The sequence below is a fragment of the Peromyscus maniculatus genome, chromosome 22, assembly GCF_049852395.1.
Source record: "Peromyscus maniculatus bairdii isolate BWxNUB_F1_BW_parent chromosome 22, HU_Pman_BW_mat_3.1, whole genome shotgun sequence".
Lineage (NCBI taxonomy): Eukaryota > Metazoa > Chordata > Mammalia > Rodentia > Cricetidae > Peromyscus > Peromyscus maniculatus.
The window spans coordinates 425,383-442,359 of NC_134873.1; the positions used below are offsets into that span (position 1 = coordinate 425,383).

Below are 16,977 nucleotides of genomic sequence, written 5' to 3' on the forward strand. Positions count from 1 at the left end.
GCTACCAATGGCAGGTGAGAGAGCTGGCCCTGGGAATGCAAGAGTGAGAAAACTAGCCCTTCCCTACACCAGAAATAGCACACAGGGGAGTGGGACCTACACTCCTCTTGGGCAGCACACTAGAGATGACCATGTTATTGAGGTCACAGGTGACCCAGTCCTGAGTGCATAAGAGCATGAGTGTGGACCCAGCACCCCTTTTCATGCTCCCTACAGCAATCAGGAAACAGGGCCCTGCACCTTGCCCTGGCAAAAAAAAAATAGAGCTGGCCCTGGCAAAATGAATGAGGGAGACTTCAGTGTCAGGGCCTTGAACAGGAGAACTGGCCCTGCTCCTTGCTACAGGTGCCTTTGGTGAGCTAGGCAAGACAGTGCTGGGTAGCTCTTCCAGGTAGAGATGACGAGGGAAAGCTAGAGAACTGATTAGCCCAGCTACCATCCAGGCCCAGAATCAGGGCTATGAGTTAACCCAACCCGACATCCAAATCATTTATGAACTGTTGGAGCATGTGAAGAGGATGAACATAGAGATCCAAAATAGCAGGATCTCCACGACACAGGATAACAGTATATACATGAGGAGCCCCACTGAGCCTCATTATCCATGGTGTAGCAGAAACCATTGGCCTGGAGCTAGAACAATGACTCATGGCAATGAACACTTGCAAGTAAACATGAATGGACTAAAGGGTAAACTGTGCCTCAAAGGACCACACTACAACTTCCACCAGATTTTTCTTTTTTGGCTGATTTTGCTTTTGTTTTGTCTTGTTTCTTTGTTTTGTTTGTTTGGGTTTTTTGTTTTGTTTTGTTTTGTTTTTTAATTTTAAATTTGGTTATGATTTGTGAGGGAGGTTGCAAAAGCAGAGGGCAGATGTGAGGAGATGTGGAAAAATGTAGGCTCTGAATGTATGAAATGAAATCCACAAAGAATCAACAAAAGTTCAAAAGAATAGAAAATAAAAAATAGAGTATTAGATGAGGATATGATTAATTACTTCCTCACTGCCCACAAGGCTAAATAGAATGAGGAATTCTCTACCAGGGACGAGGCAGCTCCCTCTCAAAATCTTACTCTCAATTCAAAGCACGCTCGTGAAGCTTAGGAGAGGGGATCTTTTCTTTATTCTGTTATAGAAAGTCCTAAAGAGGCTAAGGTGCATGAAGCCTTAGTGTCACACACCTTCAATCTCAGCACTTGGGAGGCAGAGGCAGGTGGATGTCTGTGTGTTCAAGGCCAGCCTGGTCTACAAAACAAATTCCAGAACAGCCAGGATTGTCCCACAGAGAAAAAATGTCTCAATTGTAAACAAACAGAGAGGCAAAGGTTAAAGCTAAGTTGAAATTGTTCTCAGATATCCTACAGGTTGAAGGAAGGTAAGAAGGTTCCTGTTCTTTTCCTCAAGCATTCATAAAAGGCTAGAGAAAACAAACCATTGTGGTGTTGAACTAATAGGAGGAGGAAGCTCTCCTGTTGGACATGCTCTTAGCATAGTCAGCTTCAAACATTCACAGAAACCTGCATAACCTTGTGCACATTAATCACTAATTAAAGAAATGTCTTATATGCTTTACTACAGGCCAGACTTGGGAGGGATTTTCTCAGTCATGGATTCCCCGGTCATATGTATCTCTAACTTGTGTCAAGTTGATTTAAAAAAAAAAAACAGTCAGGACACAGCCACCATTGTTTCCATTGCTTTTCCTGGCATATAATAAAATATTTTATGTTTTTATTGTGTTTCTACTGGAATATGTGCTGTACCTTTTGTAGTATTGTAGCAATTTATATAAGAGATTATCAAATTAGAGTTCAAAATTAATTACAGAGGGAGATCCACAGGCAGCTGGCCCACCTGGTCTTCTGGCAGGTATGGCCTAGGGTTGGACAGGGGGTGTTTGTCTGGTCTTCAGGCAGGCATGACCTGGAACCAGAAGCTGGGTCACTCAGAGACCTAGAATAGAACAAAAATGTGAAACTCTTCCTCACAACATTCTGCTATACTCATAGGTCAGTGCCTATCCCACTCATCATCGGAGTGGCTTTTTCCAGCAGCTGATGGATGCAGATGCAGATTTCCATGCCAAATCATTAGGCAGAGCTCATGGAACCCTGAAGAACAGGTAGAGAAAGGATCCCAGGAACGAGAGGGTCAAGGACACCAGGAGAACATGGCCCACAAAATCAACTAAGGAGGAGTCATAGTGGTTCACAGAAACTGAAGCAGCAATCGCAAAGCCTGCATGGATCTCTGCTAAGTCCTCTGCATATATGCTATGAGTTTTTGGCTTGGGCACTTTTGTGGAACTCCTAACAGTGTGCATGTTAGTGTGCCTGATTCTTTCAACTGTTTTGGGGCCCCCTTTCCTCCTACTCAGTTGCCTTGTCCAGCCTGAACTTTAGGGCTTCCGCCTAGTCTTATTGCATTTGTTATGAAATGTTTGGTTGATATACCTGAGTAGCCTTCTATTTTCTGAAGGGAAACAGAGGAGTAACAGATCTGGGAGAAAAGGGGGATGTGGTGAGGAAGTGGGAAGAACCGAGGTATAGGAGCATGAGAGTGGGAATGGAGGGAGGGAAAATTATGTTGGGATGAGTTGTATGAAAGAATAATAAATAAAAAGAAAAAATAAATTTGTTCCTGATATTACTTCTAAAAAAATTTTTGTCAATTTCAAAATGGATATGTTATCACATGATATTCCTTAAATTTCTTGTTCATTAATGGTGGCCTCAAAGGTAAGACAATCTTAATATTATTCAAAAAATCACTTTCATTAGAATATTTTTCCTCCTATGGATTTGAAATGGATAGCATTAAATAGTTTCCACTTAAACTTTAATTTCTGGTAAAAATCAATGATTCTGCCTGAAGGACCAAAAGGAGGCTCCATTTGCTGTTTGGTGGACCTAAGTCTGTCATCTCTACTTCTAGACACTTACTTTCTGCCCCAGCACTCCAGGAAATCCAGGGAAACCCTGTGAAAGAACAACAAATACTGTGACTGTTTTGAAATGCCACTTGGAACTGGCTGTGGATACATTTGGTCAGCCATTTTTATGATGACTATCCCTCAATCCACAGGTGGGGGAGCTCCCACTTCTATTGCAGCACATCACTTGTACAGATTTGCCATTAACTTTTCTCCTTTGTGATCCTAGTCACCCCTTTCACCTCTGGATCCCTAGGAGAAAACCAAAAGAGAGGGTCAATGCACTAATATTGTACTTCTCTGTGTGTGTGGTGAGGGGTAGTTAGGGAGGAGCATGTCAAACTGATATATCCTAGGCCAACTCCCTCATTTTTGCAAAGCTCCAGGCTCAGATATTATGTAGCTTGCTTTCTGGTTAGACCCACTAAGTCTTTTTTTTTCTTTTGATTTTTGTTGTTGTTTTGTTTGTTTGTTTGTTTTGTTTTTCAAGACAGGGTTTCTCCATGTAGTTTTGGTGCCTGTCCTGACTTTTGCTGTGTAGTCCAGGCTGGCCTGGAACTCACAGAAATCTGACTGGCTCTGCCTCCCTTGTGCTGGGATTAAAGGTGTACACCACCACTGCCTGGCACCCCTAAGATCTCTTCAAGTTAGGTAGTAAAAGGAAACAAAGAAAGTCCTGACTCTCAGATCCCCTCATCACACAGGGCATGTGTCTGCAGGTGCTTGTTGGTGTTTGTCTTATTTTGGTAGAAGGGAAGGCTGTGTGATAGAAACCTGGCCTTAGGCTAAGTCCTCTCTTCCTGCACCCCTATGATGACTGAGGATGACTCCCTACCTGGCTCTCATTTGTTTCCCTACTCCCTGTGAGGAACAGGAACCTCACTGGGTGGTCCTTTATACCAGAATTGCCCTGCCTCAGGAGACCTGCTCTTCTCTCTCAGCCCAAAAATCAGTCTCTGGAAAGACAGAGGAGTAGCCAGGAATGATGGCTGCAGTTGATATCTCAAGAGAGAGCTGGGCCTGTCTTCTACTCACCTCCAACTCCAGTAATGTACCCAGACCAAAATCTGGGATGCTACCCACCACCAACTCTAGGATCTGGTCTGGCAGGAGAGACAAGGATTGACCTTTTCTACTCTGGATCCTGGGAAGCCCTAAAAGAAAGCAGACTGCTTATAATCAGCCTCCAAGACAGCTGGGTGTGCAGTAAGAATGGAAGGACTCCTGAATGTGCTGCTTAGGTCTCTGGACTCTACTGTGAGTTTTAAGGGGCATGCAGTAGTAAACAGGAAGATGTCCTGGGGGTTTGTGTTTATACAAGGCTTAAAAACAATGTAGCTTTTCTCAGCCCTCAAAAGCCTAATCCAGAGGCAAAACCCTGATAGCCAAAGAGAACAACAGGAACATGATCCCTGTGTCCCTGTAGCCCAGGGCATGATGTCTCCCAAAGGCCTGACTCCCCAGCACAGGGTGACAGTCCTCCAGTCCTGCCCTCCCCATCTTTGTGGACAACTGCTGCTCCCCAGTCTTAGTGAGAGGGCCTGGGAATGTCCCTCTGGACCACACACTGAACTCAGTGCCCATTGGTCCTCTTGACCCCGCCAAGCCCATCACACCCAGGTCACCTTTTCCACCCTAAGGCAAGTAGAAGATGGAAAAGGACCACAGTGTCAGTTCTTCCAGAAACAGAAACAGGGCTTGTGGGAAAATCTGGGATGGAACCAGGGTGTTGGGTCTGGGTTGTAAACTTGAATTCCTATATGGCCTTTTGCCTCCTTCCGGGGCTCCACTCTCCATTTTTCATTGTGGCCCTTGAGATTAAATAGAGAACAAAAATTGTTAGTTATTTTGTGGTGCTCTTACCGTTTTAGGCATAGCTAGGAATATATGAGCAGGAGAGAAGGAATCCAGAAAAGACGGTTTAGCATTGAGAAAGAAGAAAGCAACTCTTTCCATTTGTCTGCTTCCTGACAAAAATTAGATAACTCCCTTAAAATATCAGGATCTAAGGAGCTGCTCGGCGGCCACTTTTTCTTGTTTTTTAAAGTATATTTGGGCCATTTCTTAGTACAGAGACGGATCAGCTTAGGAATCTTTGTGTAAGGCATTAACCTGAGAGGTTTTAAAGCTTCAAGAAGACAGCCTAATGGAGAGGAAGGACTTATAGGGTTGAAAGCCTTGTTTCCCATGTCTGCAGCAGAGAGCCAGGAAAATAAAAAAAAATAAAATAAAAAAACAAACGTGATCCAGAGCCAAGGCCCCAGGTGTCCCCAAAGCCAAGGACGGATACCAGGCACAGGCCGCTAATTGGCTGGTCAGCCAGAGAAGTGGGGTACCACCACGTGAGGCAAGGATTCCCCAGGAATCTGGACAGCATCTACCGCTTCATCAAGCCGGAAGAACATGTCTCCTTCATGCGGTCCCCAGGACGCACCCAGTGGCGGTGGTCCCACTGTGAGGAATATCTCAGGCTGCAGACATGGGAGATGGCTAGAAATTTAGGCCTGTGATAGGGGCCCACTGTAGCCAATAAAGACCATGGCCAGGGGTTCACCCGGTTTCAAGAATACTTAGTGAGCTGCTGGATGCTCAACAGTCATTCTTACAGATTCAGGAAACCATTTACGCTGGCCAAAAAGAGGGGGGCTCTCCAATCAGAGAAGCAGTGTTGGATGTAGTTTAGTGCGGCCAGGCAAAATAGAGAGTGGTCTGTCATGAACAGAGCAGAGTCCCTGGTTTGTGTGAAGCAGTGCCGGGTTTCAGCACCAGATGTTAGTTATTTTGCAGCGCTCCTACCCTGCGAGGAAATGTCACTAAACACGACAGAATCCACTAACAAGACTTTTATTAAGATAAAAGGGACAGACAAGTGCTCAGGCTTGTGGAAGAGACACCTGTGTGGAGAAAAGAAGAAGAGGAGGAGGATGAGGAGGAAGAGGAGGAGGAGGAGGAGCTGGGAATATGGCGTAGGCTCATAAAGGCTGGGTGGCTCATGTGCGTACTCAGGTCAATGTAACTACTCCATGCATGGGCATTGTGTGCTCTTATGCAACCATGAAAAGTCACAGGATCCTGGTCACGGGAGACGCCTTGACCCGGAAATGGCTATTTTGACCTGGAACTGGCTAGGCAGAAGTGTCTAGGTCTGCCAGGTTTGTGTAAACATGCCCAACCATGGGGGATTGTTGTGGTGAATCCATCAAAAATGTCCAAGATAATACAGATCGCCAAACTAAATACTCACTGAGAAGCTATACATGGTGATGTTTGATCTTTTCCTGGAAAGGGTTGTGAGAGGGTGGGGAGACAGTGGGAGGGCCTCGGAAAATAGGCTTGCCACACATACAAATTCTTTGCCTGATTTACTTTTTGCATAGGGTGGGCCTTTCAGACATCTCATTATACTCTCACCCCCAGTTTGAAGCCAAGCAGAGGCAAAAAGCAGCCTCTGAATAGATAAATGGCAGGGGGTGGTTAACAAGTAGGGTGGGTTCTGTTGTGACTCAGAGTAAGCGTGAATCTTTTTTATAGTATTTTTATTTTATAATTAACTTAATTTCACATATCAGCCACGGATTCCCCCATCTTCCCTCCTCCCACCTCTCAGTCCTCCCCTCCCAATTGACTCCACACTCCCACCTCCTCCAAGGCAAGGTCTCCCCTGGTGAGTCAGCCCAGCCTGGCAGACTCAGCCAAGGCAGGTCCAGTCCCCTCCTCCCCTTACACCAAGGCTGAGCAAAGTGCCTCAGCATAGGCCCCAGGCTCCAAAAAGTCAACCCATGCACCAAGGACAGGTCCTGGCTCTACTGCCTGGGGCCCTCCCAAACAGATCAAGCTAATCAACTGTCTCACTTATCCAGAGGGCCTGGTCCAGTTCCATGGGGGTTCCTCCACCATTGGTTCTCCGTTCATGCATTTCCACTAGTTTGGCTATTTGTTTCTGTGCTTCCTCCAACCATGGTCTCAACATCTCTCTAAGCTGGAATCTTAAGCATTCTCTATACTACAAAACTGCATGCCACCTCTAATTATTAGAGATACAAAGTCAACTATATGCTCATTGGTGGGTTAATTTGTGGGTTTTTTGTTTTTGTTTGTTTGTTTTTTTTTGTTATTATTTTGTTTTTTAGGGCAGGATCTCATGTGTCCCTGGCTGGTCTCATTTAAGTGAAGATGGCCTTGGACAGATGCTCCTGCATCCACCCACTGAATGCTAGGATTATAGGAAATGTATCACCACTTCTGGCTGCATATTCTGAATTTTGAATACCTTTACAAATTACCTTAAATGTAAAACTAAGCAAGTGAAATTAATTTTGCTAGCATTTTGCTTTCATTTAATTTGTCTCTTCAACATGTAATCACTGTAAAATAATGGGAAAAAAGGAAACTTTGAAGTGTACATGTTGCATGCTGAGGATCGAGGTTAGGGGTAGTGCACTTGTCTAGCATGTACAGGTGCTGGGGCTCATAAGAGAGAGTGGAGGAACCAAGGTACAGGAACCTGTTACATAACTGCTGGAAGTATAGCTATACAATGATGCAGCCACTAGCACCAGAGTATGCACAGCATTTATAATAGAGAAAAGGTAGAAACCCCAGATAACTACTGCTTGATGAATGGGTAAACAAAGGGTGCTGTGTTAATACAATGGTCAAGTATCTAGCCCTGAAAAGGGGTAGAGTACTGCTACATCCTATAACATGAATAAACATCACAGACATTAAACTCAGTGAAAGAAGCAAAATGACAGAAGAATGGGATAGTTCCCTATTAGCTGGTTTGATTTCTATTAAACACCCAGAGTGAGAAACCTGAAGCAGGAAGTTAGATTGGTAGCTGATAGGGGGTAGAGTCTGGAGGAGTGAAGAGTAACTACTAGTGAATAAATGGTTTCTTCTCCAATGACAAAAATATTTTAAAATCAAACAGGGTGATGAATGCATACTTTTAAGAACATACTAAGAAAACCCTACTGGATTGTATACTTTAATAGAGTGAACTTACTAGATAAGTGCATTACATTATTATTTAAAGATTATATTTATTTCATGTGTACTATGTTTGCCTGCATGCATATTGTACATTGTATGTATGTCTGCTGCCTGTGAAGATACAAGAGGATGGTGGATTCCCTAGAACTGCATTTACAGATGGTTGTGAGCTCCATGTGGGTGCTGTTGTGGGTCCCAGGGTTTGTAGCTGAGAGATATTGAGGATTACCTTTCTCTCCAGTACAGACTGCCTTCCAGTACCAGGAACTCTGGTTAGTAGGTGAAGAATCTAGTTAGACGTCAGCTGAATTTCTCCATGTTCAATGACAGAAGTGTTACCTTCAGAAACAAGACCTTAACATCAGGTTGTGCAGAGACACCAACAGACTTGGAAATACCCTGTGCTATTTGGAGGGTTCTGTGGGTCCCTTTGGTTAAGGACTCAACAGGCTGTACATTGTTCCTGGCACAGGAGGTTTAAGATAGCGGCATAAGATGTCTAATTGGAGCCTTGTCAAACCTATTATGTTTTGAGCCCGTTTAGATTCCTTTCACTTATGTATAGGAAGCTTCTGGGGTAGTCAGTTCCCATATAGTTTTTCAAAGGGTCTGCAGTGTTGATTGTCCCTGCTCATATTCCCTCCTTTATCCTTCTCTCCCATCTTCCTCTAATTAAACCTTCCTAATCTAGTGTTCACTTATATTTTCATAACACTATAGACTATTCCCTTCCTTGAGAGATACTCTCCTCCCTTCTTCTCCCTTACCAAGTACCAAACCTCTGTGGTTATTCAGATTGTAGTTCTCATATCAGAACTTTTAAAAGAAAAAAAAAATCAAAACCAGTATTTGTCTTTTTGGATCTGGTTTGGCCCAATCCTGATGGATTTTTTTCTATCTCCATCAGGCCAGTCTTAGGGAGGTATTTTCTCATGGCTGCAGGACTCTAAGGACCTGACCCACCAACCAACTCCCCCAGTGTTTTGCCTTGGAAGCTCTGCAGGTAGCTCTACTCCAAAATTCCAATTGACAGTGCTTTGCACATGCTCTGAGCATGGTAGGCTTTCGTCACTGGAGTCTGACATGGGCATGCGCAGAGCACGTGCACGGGGTTCACAACTGCTGAGCACCATTGTGTGCTCACAGCGCATCACAATGCCAGGGTAGCTGTGTTGCTAAGGGTAAAGCCGAGTTTGGCTCACACTGAACCAAGGATCTGCGCTTGCAGGACGGTCCTGTGTGTCAGTGGCGAAAATTTACCAGTGTTTTAAATTTGTATTCTACCAGTGTTCTATTTTTTACTGTAGGGTTTGTGAGGGTGCGGGTGGGTAAAAGGGCGGGGCGGGGGGGGGAGGCAGGGAGGGCCTGCACAGCCTTAGGGCTGAACATGCAGGAAGACATTGACCCAGATGCCCTTAGTATTCAAGCCCCAAAGCGGGCTCGCTGGTACACCTGCCTGTGGCCCTCATGCCTGGGTCATGGGTGCTGTTGTCGCAAACGACGAAGCAAATTTCCCCTCGTGAATGGCCAGGACACAAGGAGCAGGTAATGGGACCTGGGGAGGGGAGAGGGACAGGAGGGACAGGAACTGTTGGTGACAGTCAAGGCAACTAAGGAGAAACACACCTTCCAGGACTGTAACCTGAGGGAGGGGAGAGGTCATGCTTAGGCTCTTCTTTCACTGAGCCCAGTGGGGTTTGTGCCTGCTTTAGGCTTCCAGGCATCTGGGACCTGCCCAACTTGGAAGGGTAACTCCTAGGCCTTTTTTAAGAGAAGCAAAACAAAGAACTTCAGTTAGTTTACAAATCCTTTTACATTGTCTCTTTTAGAGCACTTTATTGGGTGCTTTAAAGTGATTTAGCTAATGAAACTACATACATTTTATTTTTATGTGTATACTTAATTTTTTTTAGATTTATGTATATGAGTGTTTTGCCTGCATGTATTTCCAATGCACCACGTGCAAAAGAACGTGTTGGATCCCCTGGAACGGGAGTTACGGACAGTTGTCAGTGCTAGAAATCAAACCCAGGTCCTCTACAAGCAAAACTAGAGTTTGTAAACACAAAGCCGTCTCTCCAGCCCATAACGGATATTTTTTAATACTATGTTATATACAACACAGAAAACTGTAACATGAGATAAATTTTTACATAAAATGTCAACTTTAAGCCCCCCCCCCCCAAAGAATCACTAAGAAATCTTACATTAGTGGGATCCCTGTTTGCTGAGGGATCATATAAGGAAATTTTCAGTTGGAACTATGACTCTGACCCCCACTCCTTTGAGTACATGTTGTATGTGTGTTGGTACATATGTGAAGGCTATAGGTTGACATTATCTTCCTCAGTTGCTTTTCATCTCATTAACAGAGTGGTATGTGTGTGTGCACATATATCCCATACACCTGCAGTTAAGTATGTGAAGGTCAGAAGAAAGCTATATTTGAGAGTTGTATTCTGCCATATTGTGGGTTCTGGGGGTTGAACTCAGGCCATCAGGTCTGCTGGCAGGTCCCACCACCTGATGAACCACCTTGTGGTCCCTACTCATTTTTTGAGGCAGGTTCTCTCACTCAAATCCCTACTAGGTGTGATTTATTGTCTTGCAGTATACTGATTCAGCTTAACTTGCAGGCAAACAAGCTTTGGGGATCCTCCTGTATCCACATCCCCAGCACTAGATTTTCAAGGTGTTGGGAGTTCTGAACTCAGGCCCTCAGGCTTGCCTGGCAAGAACTTTACCAACTGAGCTCTTCCAATCATCCCCAGCCCTTGTTTTCTATTTCTAATTTCACACTATGTTCTAAAGGGGAACCAGGGACACTCAACAGATTTTTCCATAGCCCGTATGCTTCTTGGTAATCTCTGTAGTTCTGAGTGGTTACTTAGTCTTCAAAATGTGAGCTTTATACAAATAATAGAACAATAAATTATATTTTCAAAATATGCTTTGCTTAACAAACACATTCTTTTAAAACACTGAACTTTCCAACTGTATTTATCCATTCTGTCAATCCATTTATTCCCCACATGGAACTTAGACATCTCCTATACAGCATACACATTCTACTATCTCTCAAGACCCTCTCATTCTTAAAATGTTTATGTTTATCTGCCCAGTCAGCTTTCCTTACATTCTATACATTTAAATAGTGAATACAAAGACCCATGCTCATTTGAATCCTGATTTTCTTTTGGCTTAAAGCTTTATGAAAATCAAAGCAAGGGAGCTATGATACAGTGGGTTATCTCCTTATAGAGATATTTGCTCAATTTTGATGTGTTGGACACATTGGGGGTTCCAGGCAAAGCACTATGGCTTGCTTTGCTACCATTTGGTGTCTGGATTATCAGGGACACTATGTCTATTGTCTGAGGACTAGGCTGTGTGCCTGTTGGCAGCAAATATAGAAATATTACTTTTGGGCATTGAGAAGTGAAAAAAATCAAAGTATCAATGACTGAGGATTTAGATTTTTGTTACTGCTATTTTCATCTTGTTTGCCTTTCATAGTTTTAAGAGCTAAAATTTACATAGATACATGTGACCTGTAGAATTGCCATGGGCCTGTGGATTGTATCATATATCATTTTATGTAAGGCACAGTGGACTGCATGATAACCTTTTATTTTGTATAGTGGCAAAGTTAAAAATATTGCCTATTATAGTCATAAAATATCATGGCAGAGATTTTAGCAATGCTAAAATGTGAAATAAAGAGTAAGGTAGGCAGTGACACTGACCTGCAATCCTGCCTACTGGGAGGATTACCAAGTTCAAGCCCATCTTGGGGAATATAGTTTTAAAATATTGTAAACATATTTGAATAAAAAATTGTGTCTTCAGAGTAGGTAGAATTCTGTGTGAAATTGGTAAACATTCCAGTATTTTTATTGTTTCTTATATGTTTTCCTTTAAAATGCTATGTTCAGCATAGTTTTTGAAAATCATGTTGACTCTTTGATCACTCATTCTGCTTTAAATGGCTTTTGGGAAATCATGACAATGAAATTCTATTACCAGATCCTATTCTTTTTTTTTTTTTGATTTTTTGAGACAGGGTTTCTCTGTGTAGCTTTGCGCCTTTCCTGGAGCTCACTTGGTAGCCCAGGCTGGCCTCGAACTCACAGAGATCCGCCTGGCTCTGCCTCCCGAGTGCTGGGATTAAAGGCGTGCGCCACCAAGGCCCGGCCCTATTCTTTTATTTTTTTTTCCTGTCCTGTCTGAAATGTCTTCATGCTGTGTTGGTCAGATATGAGTCTGTTTACCCACACTCCTGAAACAGCTATCATGGTTAGAGACAGTTATCCACAATGAGTATAAAGAACTGAGACTCAAGTTTTTGGGCTTTGCTGGGTTCCCATCAGCAGTAGCCTTTGAACATGGTTCTGTAGAGAAGTTTCCCACAACTGAATGAAGCCCAACATAGAAGCAAGAAAAACACAGCTATTGCATCAGCATTCACCAACTACAAACCCCAGGCACCTAGAGCTTAGCCATAGCCAGTAAAGAAAGGAGATGGAGAGACGGTGCTCCCCTCCCATGAGTTTTAGAACAGGCTGTGACTTAACATTACAAGGCAATATTTGGTGATGGTTTGGTGTCTACTAGAAAACAGGTAACTACAACAACAACAAATACAATGCCATCTATAGACTGTCAAAAATATGTTGGCTGGAGAGAGTAAAGACAAGGGTTGCTTTCCTGTTCCACCATGTCCATCTCTTGGGAGAACAGAGAAGAGACTGTGTGCTATAGGTTCAGGAGAGGAGGGATGAACCAGGAGTAATAATTGAACTGGTCATATACATGTGCAACTGTAAAATATACTTACAGCAGCCATTAAAGCAAAGGATGTGGAAGAAGCCCTCTTCCTTGTCCCTGTGTGCATGCCTGTGTGGTGGTGGTGGTGGTGGTGGTGAAAAAACAACTTCAAAGCACCCCAAATGCAGTGACTTCTGCGATTGTTGGCAGCTTGATGCTTAGAGATAGGGTATATTTCGTGTTCTACCAAACCAACTTCTTGGGAGAGAGCATGAGACTCAAGGAACTGCCTAAAAAGTTTCTTGACAAGAAAGGGGTCATGGTGCCTTAGGGGTAGAGGAAGAAGAATGAAATAGGAGCACAAGGTGCTTTGAGCACACAAACACAAAGCCATCAGTTACTGCAACCATCAGAACAAAGTGTGTGCAAAAACCACCATCCTCCCTCTAGTGTGTCTGAATATGTGGATGTTGCATGTGATGCATGTGTCTGTGCAGTCATGAAGGGAAGAGGAGGATATCAGTGTTTTGTGTCATTCTCTAGCTTATCTACTTGACATAAGGTCTGTGACTTAACCTGGAGCAGCTATCAGCCACCAAGCCCAAATGATACCCTGTAAATCCCACCCACAGTACTGGGGTTACAAGTGCATACGTCCATGCCAAGACTTTTATGTGGTTGCTGAAGATTCAAACTCCGGCTGTTGTGTGTGGGCAGCAAACACTCTTATTGACTGAGCTATCTCCCAAGCCATCGACTGTTTTAACTTTTATTTTAAAATAGAAGTAAGTCTTAACTGAATGTTTTATAGATTAAGTTGAAACTCCCAAAAGCAACCAGAAAAAAAAAACTCCATAAAACACAGGTCAAGGTTGCATTACATAAATGCAAAAATGTCACTTAATATACAGGTAACCAATCTTTCAACAGAGTTGATCAAAGGACCAAACCAACTCATTATAGCATGTTTTTATTCTGAAGGCTCTCTGAAAAACCTGACGGCCCTGCATCCACACCAGGGAAAGAAGACACTACGTATGTTGTTACGGTAAAGTGATCCTTTGTGAAATTCATTTTCATATGAATTTTGTTAAAATGCAGCAATAGTTTACCTATCACAGTTTTGCATGGAAATTTGGCCAGAGAAAAACATTCTGTTGGTGTGAATTGTCATTTCTATAAATTGTGAGTAATAAGTCCTTGCAGATAGTGGTGGCCCAATAAAGAAATGGACTGGAAACACAGTGAGTGGAAGATTGAGAACAGTCCTCACATAATACATGCTTCATGTTTGACCAAGGATGGTTTGCAGATACAAATACACCTTAGAGTGATTTTAAAACATGACTGTGTTAATACACCTGAATACATTTTAATAGGTCCAGTGATTTCAGTTTCTAGGAATTGCCCAGGTGCCTTTACCTTTGGCATAAGTGCAGGCAGCTTTTATCTTCCTATGGACACTCCTACTTCAGGATCACATGTGAGAGCATCTCCTCTTTTCTGTCTTTGCTTCTTATTTACACTAGCAGGAACTTGTGGAAATTTAGCCACTTGTAATCTGTTCATCCAAATTGTTCATTATGAAGAGATTATAGCATGTTTTTTTCTTTGATTCCCTAGGAGTATGTGGAAAAGTCTTCCTTTACTTACATAATAGGTTTGTATTCCCCAAATAGCCAGCAGTTCTAGAAGCGAAGATTCAATTACCATATAGTAACATTTTAATGTCTGGAATTTTTGTTTTGTGTTTTAAAATAATAGACCCTTACATTCTCTGTGCCACATTTGAACATTTAAAATAGTGGTGGGTTTTAATTAGATATTGATCTATTCATATTAAAGCGACTTTATCACTGTGAGCTGCTGGAGGTAAGGAAACTGGTTTAATTGTATCCTGGAGCCTTAGAGTGAATCATAAGTTGCATATTAATGACTTCTGAATGTGAATCAATGGACAAAAGCTGTTTCATGGGTACTATGATATGGAGAACACACATTAGTGATTAAATCAGTGTTTATTTACAAATGAAAAATAATACACACCTTGGACTCCCCACGAGGATAGAGAAACACTGATGAAAGGAGGTCAATTAAAATTAATAATCATCTCATATAAGATCAGAAATTTTGAAACACTGGGAATTCAGTGTAGTCTCAGCCACAGGGCAAGGTCAAGTTTCTAAGTTCATGATGTTCTCTTATACTTGGCTAGCATAAATACAGGTTAGTACTTGATGACAAAGTAGTAATTTGTAAATAGATGAGCATATTTTGAGATATTTCAGGTTTAAGTAAGAGTTTCTACATTTTATGATTCAATACACTGAACCTTTCAGGAATAAAGGAGTTTTAATTTGTGTGGACACACACACACAAAAAAGAATTAAATTCAGAAAAAAACAAAGAAAGTGAAACCTCTAAATTTCTATTACAGAAAAGCAAAAAACAACTATTTTACTTTACTAACATCTGCAATTTGAAAAAGATGAAGACTGAAATAAACCTATCATCACTGGAAAAGGTAATAACTGAAAATTACAAAGAAAAAAATTTATTAACTGATAATTGCACCTAATATGAAAAGTAACATATTTGCTTGTGAGAGGAATGATGCCTCTGCATCACCATATCTGCAGTATTGCAAATAGTGTCAGAGAGAGAAACCAAGCTTTTAAAATGTCCTTCACCACCGGGCAGTGGTGGCCCAAGCCTTTAATCCCAGCACTCGGGAGGAAGAGCCAGGCAGATCTCTGTGAGTTAGAGGCCAGCCTGGACTAGCAAGTGATTTCCAGGAAAAGGCACAAAGCTACACAAAGAAACCCTGTCTCGAAAAACCAAAACAAAAAAACAAACAAACAAACAAATAAATAAATAAATAAATAAATAAATAAATAAAATGTTCTTCACCACCTTGATACCCTCATTTCTGGAAACACACAAGCATTTCACCCTCTAGTTCTCAACCTTCCTAAGGGTGTGTCCATCTGATGACCTATCTCATGTTGTGGTGAACCTGCACAGGAAATTTTTTCCCTTGCTATTTGATAACTGTCATTTTTCACGTCTTATGAATTATCATGTCTATATCTATGTTTTCAGAAGGTGTTAGGTGAACCCCGTGAAAGACAGTCTTAGGTTTTCCAAATGGGTCACTAACCACCTGTTGAGAACCACTATTTTCATGGGTATGTGATAGTAAATTAGACTATGGAGACAAAAATCAGAAAGGGAGCTCTTTGAATCAGAAAAGACGCCACACACAAATAAAGAGAGTAAACGTTAGAGAATCAAGCAGTAGATAATGTCAACAGGAACCTACCAAACACTCTTGTATGACTTCAGTGGATTTATTTTAGGGGTGGAAATGCTTTGAATGCATTCTTTCCGTGCACTCTGTTTGTGGTCTGCCCACTGACATCCAGGGTCGCCTTGGATCCCCTGGCACTGCAGTTCCAGAAGGTTCTCAGCCAAGATGTTGGTCCTGTGAATCAAAGCCAGAGCCTCTGCCCCAGCAAAAAGTGGTAAACCCTGCTGAGTCATCTTTCCAGACCCCAGAATCAATATGTTTCTCATGCACCTGTTCATAAGCAAAGACCAATATGTCCTTAGTATAAACGATGAGTCAGCTTTCAGGGTGGTTGCCAAAATTTTATTCCCTAGGCCTCATCAGCCTGCTGGTATGAAACATTGAAATGCAGAGAACTTATAGGCAGGAAGAACATGAATAGGAGGTGGTCTTTTTGGTACATTCCTCTAATCTGTGCACTCATAATGCAGAGGACAGTGGTCTCTTTGAGTTCAAGGATAACCTGTTCTCAATTTATTTGGTGAATGGGAAAAGGCAAGAAACTGTTTGCCACAGCAGAAGTGTGCAGGTGCAAGGATAATTTTTAGGAGTTGTTTCTATCCTCTCACCATTTCAATCTCAGGGTTCAATTGGAAGTGTCAGTCATGCTGGCAAGTGCCTGTATGACATTAGCCATTTGGTGGCCTTAATATATATGCTTTGAATGTAAATATATCAGCATTAATACACACTCACACACACTCCACAAAATACAAAAGAAATTGATACAATACACTAGCACACCAATGCCAGCAGATCACTCTGCATGCAGGCATAATGACCCGGGATCCATCCCAGAAAACACAATTACCAGCAAACTGCTTGACTACCATGTGTTGAAAATACTCGGTTAAAGATCATTAGACATGGTTCCCATTTTACTTTCAGCAATGAAACTCAGATCCACCTATCACATGCCAGAACTCAGGCGA

General features: G+C 42.3%; 2 protein-coding genes and 1 long non-coding RNA gene across 4 annotated transcripts in view; 2 read left to right on the forward strand and 1 right to left on the reverse strand.

Annotated features, from left to right (window-relative positions):
• LOC143270293 (uncharacterized) overlaps positions 1-16,977 on the forward strand; it is a 539,180-nt gene that overhangs the window by 133,641 nt on the left and 388,562 nt on the right. The gene's annotated exons all lie outside the window — the stretch shown is intronic.
• On the reverse strand, positions 1,688-9,210 carry LOC143270143 (uncharacterized). 2 transcript variants are annotated; one of them, XR_013047115.1, is made up of 5 exons: positions 8,917-9,063; positions 8,159-8,268; positions 3,970-4,088; positions 2,945-3,186; positions 1,688-1,955 (listed from the first exon to the last, which is right to left on the reverse strand). It is a non-coding gene; the product is annotated as an uncharacterized LOC143270143 (long non-coding RNA). The 2 variants fall into 2 exon arrangements; XR_013047114.1 differs by lacking the exons at positions 1,688-1,955; positions 2,945-3,186; positions 3,970-4,088 and having other exon boundaries at positions 7,960-8,268; positions 8,917-9,210.
• Positions 8,942-16,353, forward strand: LOC143270136 (uncharacterized). The gene is made up of 4 exons (XM_076558996.1): positions 8,942-9,474; positions 13,678-13,744; positions 15,134-15,220; positions 16,122-16,353. The coding sequence occupies exons 1-4, from the start codon at positions 9,317-9,319 to the stop codon at positions 16,284-16,286; spliced, it is 477 nt and encodes a 158-aa protein (XP_076415111.1). The 5' UTR covers positions 8,942-9,316; the 3' UTR covers positions 16,287-16,353.